A 14,941-nucleotide genomic window follows, 5' to 3' on the forward strand; every position below is an offset into this window, starting at 1 on the left:
TGTCACGTATTGATCTTTCGAATAAAAAAAAAATTTTGATTACAATTTAATTTTTTGTGTTATTTTTTACAATTTCAAGTTCTATCGGGCTTAAAAAAACACCCTACTATCGATTTTAGTATCGCATATTGATTTATTTTTACTTCTTTTTATTTCTAACACATAGGGGCCAATTTTTAGGTTTTCGGATATGCAGAATATGAAAATGCTATCGATTTTAACATCGCGCATCGATTTATTTTAACTTTCTTGATTTCTAACATATTACGATCCCTTTATACGTTCTGAGAAATGAAGAATATGAAAAAGAAATAGATTTTAAAATCTCGTATCGATTTATTTTAACTTTTCCGATTTCTAACATTTAGGGTACCTTTATAGGTTTTGAGTAATGCTGAATATGAAAATGATATCGATTTTGTGATCGCTTATCGATTTATATGAACTTTTCTGATTTCTAACATGTATTTGTTTGTCTAGGGTCTCTTTATATGTTTCAATATATGCCAAAAATGAAAATGCTATTGAATTTATGATCGAGTATAAATTTAATTATCGCGTTTCGATTTATTATAACTTTCTTGATCCCGAACATGTCAGGGTCACTTTATATGTTTTGAGATATGTAGAATATAAAAGTAATATCGATTTTAGTATCGTGTATCGATTAATTTTTACTTTTCTGATTTCTAAGACATTTAGGGTCCCTTAACATGTTTTCAGATATGCAGAATATGAAAATGCTATCGATTTTAAGATCGCGTATAGATTTATTTTAACTTTCTTGATTTCAAACATGTAAGGGTCCCTTTATATGTTATGAGATATGCTGAATATGAAAATGCTGTCGATTTTAAGATTGCCTATCGATTTATTTGAACTTTCATGATTTCAAACATGTCAGGGTCCCTTTATGTTTTGAGATATGTAGAATATGAAAATACTATCGATTTATTTAACTTTTCTGATTTCTAACATTTAAGGGTCCATTTTTATGTTTTGGGATATGTAGAATACGAAAATACTATAATTTTACTAATACTAATACTATAATAATATAATAGTTTAATACTATAATTTTTCTGATTTTTAACATGTTAGGGTAAAGAGGCCCTAACATGTTAGAAATCGGAAAAGTTAAAATAAATCGATAGTATTTTCATATTCTACGTATCTAAAAACATAAAGGGACTCTAACATGTTTGAAATTAAGAAAGTTCAAATAAATCGATAGGCAATCTTAAAATCAATAGCATTTTCATATTCTGCATATCTCATAACATATAAAGGGACCCTTACATGTTAGAAATCGGAAAAGTTAAAATAAATCGATACGAGATTTTAAAATCGATATCTTTTTCATATTCTTCATTTCTCAGAACGTAAAAGGGACCGTAATATGTTAGAAATAAAGAAAGTTAAAATAAATCGATACGCGATGTTAAAATCGATAGCATTTTCATATTCTGCATATCCGAAAACCCAAAAATTGGCCCCTATGTTTTAGGAATAAAAGAAGTAAAAATAAATCGATATGGAATCTTAAAATTGATAGCATTTTCGTTTTGTACTCGTCTGAGTGTGTGAAATAGGACCCTCATACATTAGAAATTGAAGGTGGTAAAAAAATAAGTGAATTTTAAAAAAAATCATTTGAAATTGGTCTAATAAATTTAACTTCACAAAATATTAGTATACACATCACCTATATATTAGTATACATATCACCTATATATTATGTTCTGATTGCATTTTAATCTTTACCTGTTTAATGAATTTATAATTGCCTTCAGGTAAAAAACTTTAGAGATAAAAACACGATGGTTAATCCATGTATAAAAGTACATATACATGGAGCAACCATTGTGTTTTTATCTCTAAATTTTTTTAACTTAAGGCAATTGTAATGAAAATTAAGCGAACAACAACAACAACATTTAAAACGTGTCTTGTGTTTTAGATATCCTCCTAATACTATTCAATATAAAATGAAAATCCCCCAGTGACATTCTCCTATCATTTTCGCCTTTTTCATTTTGAATTGTTTTTAAGAGCAAAGCACACAACTTCATCTCTCTTTATACAGTTTTATTTGCAACTGCCACTTTCTGTTTTATTTTTTTTCAATGAGGGAAATAAATACATGTAAAAAACTGGTGATTGCCAATTTCTGATTCATCATTCGAAGTAGAATCAATATTTAGGCCCTGGTCTGATGAGCATAATACCCAAAACAGACTGGGCTTCCTATTCGGAGGAAGTCAAAGTAGTTCAATGTTCTTGTGGTGCAGGGTTGTTCGTCCCCTCACCTTCATCCTGCATGCTCATTTGGTGCATCTGCTCAAGTGAATACGCTGCCTTAACCTAACAGAATTTTAAATAAGTTCTGCTCATTCACTTTAGGTTCATAATCCTAATAAATTTCCCCATTCTTCTCTCATATAAAAGTCTGATGGCATTAACAACATTAACTTATTACCAATAGGAAAAAAGCTGCACCTAACCTAGGAAAAAAATTATACTATGACATAGTATATATTGCTTCTAATCCATCATAGGGCAATTTTTAGTGAATTGATAGTACTGAGAGTAAATTACATTTAACAAATAACTTATAAGATATGATTGCACTTATCCCAAAAAATTATTTTAAACTCAGAAAATCTATTATGATACACAATAGTTATAAAATAAACTACACAATAGTTTAAATACATAACACTATTTACCTTAAATCCAAAACAGGCTGGACATTGCTTTCTCTAGATAAAGTAATGATGGTATTCCTCAATATCCTATTAGATTCAAAAAAAGATGCTGCCAAGACACATATAAGAAGAAATAACATAAACGATACTGAAGAATAATACACTAAAGGTTCCCAGCTAGGACGTTTTATAACACTACTGCATAATGAGAGCATATAAGGTGGGAGTGTAGCAGTTAATGTATAATTTACAGCTGCATCAAGAGTTAAAACAGTTAAAGTGTGGGTTATTCGAGAAAGGGTAAAGTCTGGTGTAAAGGCAATGTCAATCTGAAAAAATAAACATTTTACTAAGAAATATTAATACATTTCAAATCTACACCCTAAAAGTGGTACTGTAATACATTTTTTTTTTTTTTTTTTTTACCTTTCTTGATGAATTCGGAAGTAAAATAAATGGCTGGCAATTAATGACTCTAAACCCAAATGCTCTACAAGAATGGCCACTAATTGTAAAATCAATAATTGTAAGAGGCAGAGCACCAGTATTTCTTGCTACAAATGATCTTTTAACCGTTAAATTAGGTAATACATCTTTTTCATCAGTTTCTCCTGTAAAGAAAATGACAATGGAAAGCTTGAGGTCAACTTAAAAACAGTTATATTGTTAGCTTAAGACAATGATGATTATATTTAAAAAATGTAATAATCATGGTGGATGGCTCACATAAAACAAGATTTAACCCTTTGACACGCTTGCAGAAGTCAAAGACAGATAGCAAAGTAAAAAAAAATTAATGCTTCATTTACTAAGTCTTTAAGAGGAGTTCATGAAGAATTCATAGTTGCCAAATGAAATCTTCAGCCAAATTTCCATAAAAAATAGGGTGTCTTTAAACAGCATTACCCAACTTTGCAAAAACAATTTCTCTGATAGGAAAAAGACAACTATAGACATCAATTAACTGAAATACAATATAATTAACTGTGATATAATTTAATCTTTTTTTTCAAACCATACTTACTTGAAATTTTTAAAGAACCTTCAAATAAAATATTATTGGAGGATGAACTGACTTGTGAATATATCAGCCATGGAAGGCTAACCCACTAGAAATGGAAGAGATTTTATTTTACTAGAAAGTCTTAGATTTTGAAGTAAACATTACAATTTCAAAAGATTGTAATGATTCTCTCTTTTCTGCTTGTTCTTTAATAAAATATTTGATCAGGAAAGCAGTAAGTGTTTCTGAAATATTTATGATTTTAACCAAAAATTAATTAGATTAGTTAAGTCAGTACAATCCTAACTGTCATTTTATTGTATCATAAAACAATCCTCAAGTTCCTCAAAAGTAGTTGGTCAATAATAATAGTAAATGGTTTAGAGAACCCAAAGTTTTAATACCAATTCCACCAAACACTAACAACAAATTACTTCTGCCAGGCCACTCCAAAACCAGATACCACAAGGTTGTGCTTGACATTGATACAATCCTCTTACCTAGCCTTTTCCTACCCTTCTGACATTTTACTGCTCATTCAACACCAATTAACTAACACAACTCCATGCTATTTGAATGAGGTTATTCGGCCACATGTGCTTCAATTGATTACTAGTTGTTGTGGTGGGAGAATTTCAATGACTAGAAATTATCTCTGTTTAGAGATAATTCCATTTTCAAAGGAACAAAGCAAGTGGAAATTGATGAAAACATCTACAAAAAAACATATGTTTAACAGAATAAAAGGGAAATACCTCTTTTTCCATTTTTGTTTTTTTTATTTCTCCTTCATCAGGATGTCAGAGCAAGAGAAATTTCTCTATCCCCCTCCTCACTCCCTTTTTCAATACATAGTTAAGACAAACCAAAACAATAATTTTGGTGATTATAGAGGCTTCAAAGTTATAGAAAAGTCAATACCTGCTTATGAGACGGGATATTCCATCAGATGGCAAAGAGGTGGAATGGAGGGGAAAGTCATGTTCCACCAATGGGTTATTATTATTTTTTATTCTGTATCTAACTCTTTATTCTCGAGGAATTTCATATCTGCTGAGGAAATAGTTGATATAATATATACACTGAAATTAGTTGGCCAGACTAGCGCTAGTAGTTGTTTTCAATTGGATCTTGAACAAGACCATTTTAATGATGTATTCCATGAATATTGTGATTCTACATTCTAAATATTTAATTATATAACCATTGCAATATCCAGTAGAATATGCCTACCTGTTCTTTAGTTAGTATATTGGTTTTGGTTGAGATCTATATTGGCAATGAACGGATTTATCGAGACAATAATTATCCTTTAGTTCCCATGACCCGAACATTAAACTGTCTGGTAAAAAGCTAATTGTCTGTGAAAATATGAATATAGAGGATCATTATTACATGGACCAAGCTTAATTATAGACATTTGATTCAATAATTACCAAACTTCCTTTCCCTTAAAAAGAATTTTCTAAAATATAATTCAAAACATACAATTAAAATTTTCCAAAAGACTGACTCACTTTCACAAATTTGTAAATATTTCTCAGATAGTTCAAACATCAATGGAGTACCACTACCAGGCCGCCTATTTCCAAATTTAAATTGAGCATATGCACCCGATCCCATTAATTTAACTACTTCCAGAACTGTCAGATTGTTGCTGAAACATAAATACACAAGACACTTAGGTTTTAGGTTAAAGATTATTCAAAACCATTCAGTGCAAAAAAAAAAGAAAAAAAAAAAAGAAAAAAAAAAAAGAGAAATAAATAAAAAAGAGAAACAAAAAGAAAAGAAAAAGCTCACCGAATCATTAACAATGATGAACTAATTTCAGGTCGTTCTGGTTTGAAGGCTAATGTGATTGGAATATTTGATGAAGGGTCTAATAAAAAGGCAACTGATTTTTTATGAGGTTTTACTGATAAAGGTAGCTTGATCTCTTTATCTAAGACAATAAAAAATGAATTTTCTGACTGATCAATAAGAGGTTCATATGAAGTGGTATTGAAAGGCCTCAATCTGAAAAATAAAATCAAACTCAAATGAAAATGTATAAAAAGAGTACTTTTGAAGATTAAAAATCAAACAATCTATTTAAACCATAAAATGTATCTTCTGCTTGAAGTTTAATCAAATATATGAATAGCAAACAGCTATATTCGAATAAAATTAATTCAATATTACATTCTATGAGCTTTTTCTGAGAATATTTTAAAATTAATTCATCATTTCTAAAGCATAAAAATAAATAAAGAAATAAATAAATAAAACAATAAAACAATGACTTTCTTTTATGATGGATGAATTGTCAAAACAAACAAGAAGGAAGCATTACATGCGAGGCAAAATAGAAGAACTAAAAAAAAATTTATAGACAATAGAAAGGTATACCTCAAATAGTTATAAAGGAAATCATTATAAGTATTTCTTCATTTGCAATTATCATATCTATAACTCAATTTAAAAAAAAAAAAAAAAAAGGAGGATAATTATGATAAGAATTACCCAACACATTGTTTCAGGTATTTTGGATCCTCCTATCCCTGTTAACAGAAACTACCATCTACCTGAGACATACTTCAGGGAGTATTAACAAACACATGACCAACAGCAGTAGTGGAGATCACCAAAATAAGCCAAAAGTCAGCTAGATAAACATACAGGACAGGTGGGATTTGCTTTAGCCAAGACTCAATAGCAGCAGATGTATATAAAAATATAATTTTATTGATTTCCTTGAGGAATCAGGCACTAAACATAGTATAATTACCTCCCAATGATTGTAATAATCCCCAATCCTTGGAAATCAACAGGACTTACACAGACCTGTTGGATGAAGCTTTTAGGTGCTCATTAGGTCTAAAGTATTACTTTAAGAGCAAATAATATAGGCTTTACAGGACAAGGACAAAGTAGAAAAAGATCATGGTATCAAAGATAGGACACTATTGCTGAGTCCTTTCATAGGATTTCAGTATTGAGACCCAAATGCTTTCTGTTCAGTAATAAAATAACAGATTTTAAGGATGACACAAATACACATGCAAATATATATGAAATAAAATGAAGGCTCCTTACTTCTTACATAAAAGAGAAAGGTAACACTCCCTTAAATAATGAACTTTAAAGAATTAATAAGAATAGTGTCAATGAATATTCTTCTTTTACTAATATCATAAACAGATTCAAAAAATCATTTATCATCTGAGCTCATTTTGGAATTATCTATAATCATTCATTAAGTTTCATCCTTAACTTCATTTAAACATTAATTGCATATCCATTTCCTTGACTATCAATCTTTTGTATACTTCTACATAATAAATATCAATATTAGCTGGGAGAAATATGTACTTCTTTTTATTTTTATTTTTACATCTCATTTTCTAATTTCACTTATATGATTATAATTGTTTTATTTAATTTTGATAAACTTAGTTATTGTTATTCTAAACCAATAAACGACAAAGTTTCCCAAACTAAAGAAAGATTTTTCGTTTCATTTCACATATAATTCTATAGATTTGAGACAGTTAAGATTAATAATAGGATAATTTAGTAAAATTGTAATAATTTGAAGAAATAAAAATGAAACTAGATCAATAAAAACTCCTTTTAAAGAGCAGATTACATATGAACAGCATCTATGAAAAAAACCCAACCTTGTTTGATACAATAATAAATATTACTTTGCCCCCTCCTATAAAAATAAAACACAAATCTGCACTCGAATCTAGTACGGAGTCAAAATACTACCTTCAGTTATTTAAATAAAAAATATTTAAATGTTTTATAATTGCTAATTTAAATAGCATCAATATCTAAATGTAGGATTATGACAAACTCTGTAATAAATCTGCAAAATACATGCATTTTTCTAGGTGACTAGTTAATAAATTCAGACCTTGTATAACATTTAACTAAGAGATAGGCTGTGCCAAACAATGATTCTGTATGAAACATCTAACAGCCAAAATAATTTTTACAGGGAAATAAAACTAAATCAGCAACAAAAACGATATTTAGGACTTTCATTATATCATTTATAGCTTAAAGATTCAATAAACATAAGAATTCTATGTCTCAAATGTGGAACAGATGCTTGCTCACAATCCCACCCCCACTTCTCATATCAATAGCAAGAATAATCAAGTCCCAGTCTTAATTGTATCAACCTCAGCTTATGCTACGGCTATCTCCATTTCCTCTGGGATGTAAAAGAAAAACCAGTTATCTCCAAGTTAAATATATATTTTTTTAAACTGAGGTGGAAAAAAAATATTATTGGGAACATCGAATTAGAAAAGTTTAATAAGGCTAAGAAAATATAGATAACAACAGGTATGAATTAGTATAAAAATGGACATCATAATGGGGATATAGAACAACAAAACTCTAACCAATAAAGATATAGAAATGGTGAAGGAAATGGACTAATAAAAGCATGACTTTCTGGGTATGGGTAAAAAGAGCAAAATAATGTGAAAATGAAGGATTATATCATAGCCAAAGTAAAAAAAATTGAATCCAATATATAATATATTAGCAAGTACAAGGAATGATTCAAATCAGGAAAGTTAATCATAAAAATTTACTCCTTTGATTTTTCAAGTAAGGAACATAAGGACTATTACAAATGTTTCCATGTAAACATGTAATACTAAATTAATATAACATTAAAACAAATTGTATGTTAGTTTTTAGGCTTGTTACTTTATTGTTAAAAAATTGAATTACAAGTACAAGCATTTTCTGTTTATATTTAATAAATCAACCAATTACAACCAATACCCAGGGACTGTTTAGGATACTGAGTGGTTATGCAAAAGTAACATCATTACTTGATCAAAAGTGAGGATTGTAAAGAAACTTTTAAACCTTCTCCCTTAGCAAAAGAGTTTGAGTTGAGTCAGTACCTAGTCCATCAGGAAAACTAGGTAAAGAAAAGACGGATAGATTGGCAGGAATGGGCTCTGAATGTGTTCAATTTGCACCTGATCCCATCAATGGTATTAACTTAAGCAAATGAGATAAGTATATAAGTGCTTTTATGTGTCTTGAGCATGAGTGATTATCACTGAAATAAAAAAACTAAAATTCATTTTGATGAAGAACTATCATATTAAAATTAACTTAACAACTTACTCATAGCTACAATTAACTCTATTTCTCTACTGCTTTATTAAATATTCATAATAAAAAAATAAAATAATAAAAATAAAAAAAATATATAAATAAAATAAATTGTATTCAACTATATCAACTCATGCACTTATTTTCTAACAATTACTGTTATTATGGCACCATAACAGTGAAGTCTAGGTATCCTTCATCAGCTTCCTCCAATCAAGATAGTCCTGTGGCTTGGTCATGTCGAAAGGTTGCCCAACGAATGAATCACAAAAAGGGTAACAAACAAGAACCCTTTCCAGGAAAGAGGAAGAGGAGTGCCCAAGGAAAAGCTGGGAAAAGGGCCTGGAGGAAGAACTCAGGAAAATTGGAGTGATTAACTGGAGATGAAAAGCTTTCGGTAGAGAGAAGTGGAGGTAAATTGTTTGGGAGACCAAACAACATATTGGACTATAGATTCTCATCAGTAAGAGTAGACATTTAACCAGATCTACCTTCCTTAAAATCCTTAGAACCATTGAAAAAGAAATTGCAGTGGAATCAAAACCATGATTCCCAGGTTAATAAAGACGAGCGGCTACTATTAAATCACAAAGATAATACTACACCTTGTTCAAATACCTATAATATTTAAAAAGATAGGCTAAGAATTAATTAGTTCTAGCTGACAACCTGAAAACTAATCCTTTTTCATTACCTAAAAATAGTATTTCAAAAAGAAAAAAACTCATTAAAACTAACAAAAAAAAAAAAAAAAAATTAAAAAATAGGGCAAAACAACTTAAAATTAATTATATTAGAAAAATCAAAAACAATACCTGGATGGAAAATCATTTATAAGACCAGCAGATAAAGGATAACTTGGTTCTAGTACAAGCTGCACTACCAGAGGCTGTTTTGATGAAGGGTTTAATATCATAAGATCCTTGTACGACATATTTCCAACTTGTGTTAATGGAAATTCAATAACTTTGGAGGGAACAGATGATAATGATGGCCATGAAGGTTTTATTAGTGCTTTGAAGCTTAAATTTCTGACTTCGGTAGTATCTAACCACAACACTAACTTCACTAATTCTGATGACATTTTCAAATAATTTTCATAATGAGTAACAAGCAAACTTATATCCCATTCTCTAGTGTAAATAGGCAATTCTAAAGTATCTAGCCATTTATGAACACCTAGAAATAAATAAAAAATTATTTATACTTCAAAAACCAAGATATACATTTACTTAATTCTTGAGAATACATACATAGTCCAGTCAGAAAGAAGTCAGCTATTTTTTTTTTTTTTTTTTTTTATTTACAAATATATAATTTAATTAAAATACTAGTACTTAATTAAAGCAGTTTATTTTACAACTGAAAAGTTTTTTTATACCAAATTAAATAAAGATTACAAAAAAAAAAAACACACTCTCCAGACATAATGTATAATAAAACAAACTTGAGTCACTAATATGTTAGTGTCACATTTTTCAGTCTTGTATTTCTTAACTAAACAATAGTAAATTATCGTAGGAATAATTTACTATTTTATTGATATGTACGTTTCCCTCATTTCAAATTAATTTATAGAGTGAGCCATTTTCCGGTTTCAACATCGATAGCTTTTTGTTCTACATTGCGTTTTTGTAGAATTTAATAGCTGAAGAAACAACTTTAACATGTTTATTAAGTAATTTTTTCATCTATAGTTGTTTATGTTTTTGAAAATATCGCTTAATCTTATTTTTTAATACAATTTTTATCTATTTATAAGTTATAACTGTGATGTGGCAAGTTGATCAGTTGTAATGTTAAACTTCGAGGTAAATCTATGTGCAGCATCAATTATATAATTTTGGAAATTAGTACCTGATTTATCAGTATCTTCATTGGTAAAGATGGTGGGATTTATTAATATTTTAGCATATAAAATATTTCAGGATTTATATTCTATCAACATGTACAAAATTAAATTCCAAGTCGTTACTTTTTATTCCTCCCTCACCGATTATATGAAAAAGCGTAAGATTTCAATGATAAATCTTAGAAATCAATACCTATTCTATTGTTTGTTGGACAATTCCATAATATATGTTGAAAGTTTATGTCAACAATAACAATAATAGATTTGTTCATATTAAATAATTTTTGAAAATCAGAAAAATGAATTTTATTTGAATTTTTAGAGGACAGGTAAGCCAGGACAACTAAAACTTTGATGTTATTGATGGTGACTAAAGCTTCAACAACAATAAGAGACTTAAAATTAGATAGTCATTGAAGATTGTAGAATTTTATAGGTAATTATTAGAGTGATAATTACTTCCCCTTTATCAGAATGAGAGAAACCCGGGTCTTTAAATTATTTTCAGCTTTGAGATAGGTCTCAGTAATTACTGATAAGTCAGTGTTATGTTTGATAACAAAGCAAGAAAGTTTTACTAGTTCATTTGTAATGGAATCAGAAGCCCAAGATGAATTACAATTTTTGTTAGGATCTTTCTCCTTAAACTATATATAAATTAAGCTATGACAGTTGTTTTAGAAAAATTAACAGGTATATGCTTTAGTTTTTCTGTAGAACTTAGAAAGTTTTTAATAAAATAATTTAAATTAAAAGTAGTAACCTGTATTTACACCATTCTCAATTATTTGTCTTATGATTACTGCTGCAATTAGCAAAAATAACTTAAGCTTGTAGGGGAGGGGGCAGGTAAGTCTTTAGAAGCATACTCACCAGCACATTTTACACATTCAGGTATTCTGTAACTTTTTATTCCAGAAAAAAAAGAGAGATTAGTAATCATAGCACTGTGTAATGCCTCTTTTATTTTTAAAGGTGCCCCAAGTAACTACACAATGGCATACTTTATATGTTTGAACTAACCTAGCATATTTATAGGAACATCTTCATCCATTGATTCAGGGATGTTTCCAAGAGGGCTATAATGATTTTTTAACACAATTTTATATTCTTCATTTTATGAAATCTTTTTCCTTTTTTTACTAGCTGAGTTTTAATTCCTCTTTTAGATGTATTGATCCAGAGAGACTTCATCGATTTCTATTATAAAGGTGGTTAAATGTTTAAGCCAAATAAATAAAATATTAATGGAAGAAACTAAAAACATTTAAAAATAATGAAATAAATAATTGTTGGTTATTGAGTTTTCATACCTGCAAGCACACACTAATCTCATCTACACTCACAGCAAAGGCATTAGTTATCACTGAGTGAACAAGGTAGTTATAATTAAGTATACAGGGCAAAAAGAAAATTTAATTTGTCCATAATTTTTTCTGGAATAGGAATCTATAGCCAATTTTTTCCCTATTGAAACTGGATCTTACCATTTTAAACAACGATTTGTTTAAATATTTTCTTTCCTTTTAGTTTAAATAAGCATTATATAATGCATAAAATGTAATATTTAGCCAAATAAAGTTTAAATACCTGTTTTATAATCATGAAAACACATAGTCATCACTCCCGTAAGCCACTGAATCTATGTATGTAATCAGGTGATACACAAATGTTTTCCGGGTTTTTTAAATTGAATTACTGAATAAGGACTCAAGAATCTTAGTGTATATCACCACATTTTTTATATAAAATTTACACAACAGGAAACAATCCAAAACAATGTAAAAAAAACAACCTTTTGAACACATAAAATATGTTATTATAAGTGAGTACAATAAAAAAATACATAAGTAAATGAGTGTAAAAATCCCTCTCTTGATGACACATTATCGTCATGTGTGCTCCCAAGCAATCACGGTTTGACGACAATGTATCGTTGACTGAGGTCAAAGTATTAATAAGTGACCAAAATAAAGTAAGGAAATTAAAAAAGAAAAGAAAATTATCATTTTTTTATCATATAATTCTGAAATATTAATTTTTAAATTATTGGTACATTTAAGTATCTCCCTCCCGTTGACACAACAATTGCAACATACAATCTCCTGAACAAATTCAAACGCTGGATATCCTCTACCAGTTGTTGCCATATTGTTGATTCTGTCAGCATCAGTTAACTGCAACAGCTAATCTCAAACATGTCTAATGTAACTGAGGTTAGGACTCTAGGAAGTTAACCACTTGTGGAAATACCGACCTCCTTTGCCAAATGTGAATGAGCAAGTAAGTATTTTACTAAAATTGTTTCAAGACGGTGTAATTTTCCGGGAGTCGAGTGCATGTAAACCTACGGTTAACCAATGAACTTCACTTTGCCAACAGCCTTCTTCTGCATCACCAACTAATAGAGGTGTCAGTTTCCTAGGGCCATTTCTTCACCAATGTAGACTCTCTTTTCACTGCCCCAGCCAAGATGTCTTGAGAAATTCCTTTTAACTTTCCCCAGCCTAATCACTTTGTCAGGCATTGCTCGACGGATGAACCTTTAAAATCTCTTCAATTAATTTTTCTTGCTTTACTGCCTATTCTTCCATTTTTATTTTTTGCTGTTCACCATTTTTAAAAGCGATATCCCCTTGATTTCCAAGGGTGATTTTGACCTCTTTAATTTTTTATCATTTCTAATAAAATTTCTGCTATATTCTCTTCCATTGTATTCCGAGAAGTGGTGGTTGGAGTTTTTCCTTTAGGGCAAGGTGGTCTTAGCTATGAGAAAGCATAGGGAGGACAGAGTGATTTTTTTTTCTGTTTTAAAAAAATATCACTCTCAGTGAGTTCGCACCAATGACCATGATATATCATCTTAAGGGATAAACATGCTAATTTTGATTTATAATCTCTATAGGTTGCATTTTTACAAGCAAAATACATAGTCATTAAAGAATGTGATTGTAAAAAAGATAGTATATAAAATATAAACAGTGGGCACTGGAGATGGCTATGAGGGGGGATAACCAGCTTATCATTCACTATCGGTAGATATATTGACTTACCTTTACATTTACAAATGTTTCCCACTATTTTTTTAATAGGTAATTAACATATTTATATACTTGTGGTAACAGAACTAACTCGAAAATGACAAATCATCAAAGATACATTTTGATAATAATGAAACAATTGTAGTAATTAAGAAATAATCAGACAGATGTTGGCTGAGCAAAAGCAGGCGCCACATTTCTTCTACTATAACCTAATCAAAATGTTATATTAAAATAGAAGAAACTGTAAAATCAATGAAGGAGTGATAGGAGCACTGGAAAATGCTTGCAATGATTCATGTTGAGAAATGTGCATCCAGTATACTAAGGAGGATTATATGAAATTCACTGCATACTTTTCTCAGTACAGAGGTGACTGTTGTGAAAATTTCTTGCAACAGGATAATTTTTTTTCCTCAAAGAATTTAAAATTCATTATATGGAGGTCTATTTAAATACGCTATTCATCAAAAGAGATTAATTTTTGATTGTATGACTAGCTCAATTCAAGTGACTTTCAAGAAATTTGTTATATGTAAGTTTGTTATACCAAGGTTCCATACTATATATATAAATTTACATATTGGAAAGTAAGCCGTAAAGAAAAATGATCCCTTTAATTTTTAAAGAAAACATTATCTTATATTGCAGAAATATACAAAACTGAGAAATAAACACAACAAAGAAGAAGTGGGAAAAGTGCTGGAGAAGACTTGCAATGATTCATGTTGAAACACGTCTACCTGGTATACTAAAGCTGGCTGCTGATGATTCATTATTTAGAGACCCCTTTCACAACATAAATATTACTTCTGCATAAATTCATCGCACAAAAGTATATTATTTTTCCATGAGAGGGTCTTAAGTTAGTTATATTATTAGTTTACGCTTTCTATTTGTTTTATAGAGGTTAATTTTTGATTGAATAATATGGCTATTTAAAGGACATTTAAAAATATTTTTAAAACAGAGAAATTCGTTTATATGGAGGTTTTCTATACTGAGGTTCCACTTTAAATAAAATTTCATAAAGCCACACACGACACTACCCATGGTTTAAATAATAATTTTACTCAATACCTAGAACATTTTCTGATACCACATAATAAGCTTCAGACTCCACAAATTTTTACAAAGCATAAATAAGCTGAGACTGGACTAATCCCCTAAGTAGTTTCATCCATTACCACGTAAGGCCAACCAG

At 29.4% G+C, this 14,941-nt stretch overlaps 1 protein-coding gene across 1 annotated transcript in view; it reads right to left on the bottom strand.

The window, feature by feature from the left end:
- Positions 1-14,941, bottom strand: part of Tmem131 (Transmembrane protein 131) — a gene marked incomplete at its 5' end in the record, with an annotated part of 83,144 nt that overhangs the window by 34,029 nt on the left and 34,174 nt on the right. Inside the window, 5 exon segments of the mRNA XM_067049771.1 lie at positions 2,730-3,037; positions 3,135-3,319; positions 5,229-5,368; positions 5,515-5,730; positions 9,660-10,023. Coding sequence (XP_066905872.1) covers positions 2,730-3,037; positions 3,135-3,319; positions 5,229-5,368; positions 5,515-5,730; positions 9,660-10,023 — 1,213 coding nt within the window.

The sequence above is a fragment of the Halyomorpha halys genome, unplaced genomic scaffold, assembly GCF_000696795.3.
Source record: "Halyomorpha halys isolate HHAL.00 unplaced genomic scaffold, Hhal_1.1 Scaffold1312.1, whole genome shotgun sequence".
In the NCBI taxonomy this organism is placed as follows: domain Eukaryota; kingdom Metazoa; phylum Arthropoda; class Insecta; order Hemiptera; family Pentatomidae; genus Halyomorpha; species Halyomorpha halys.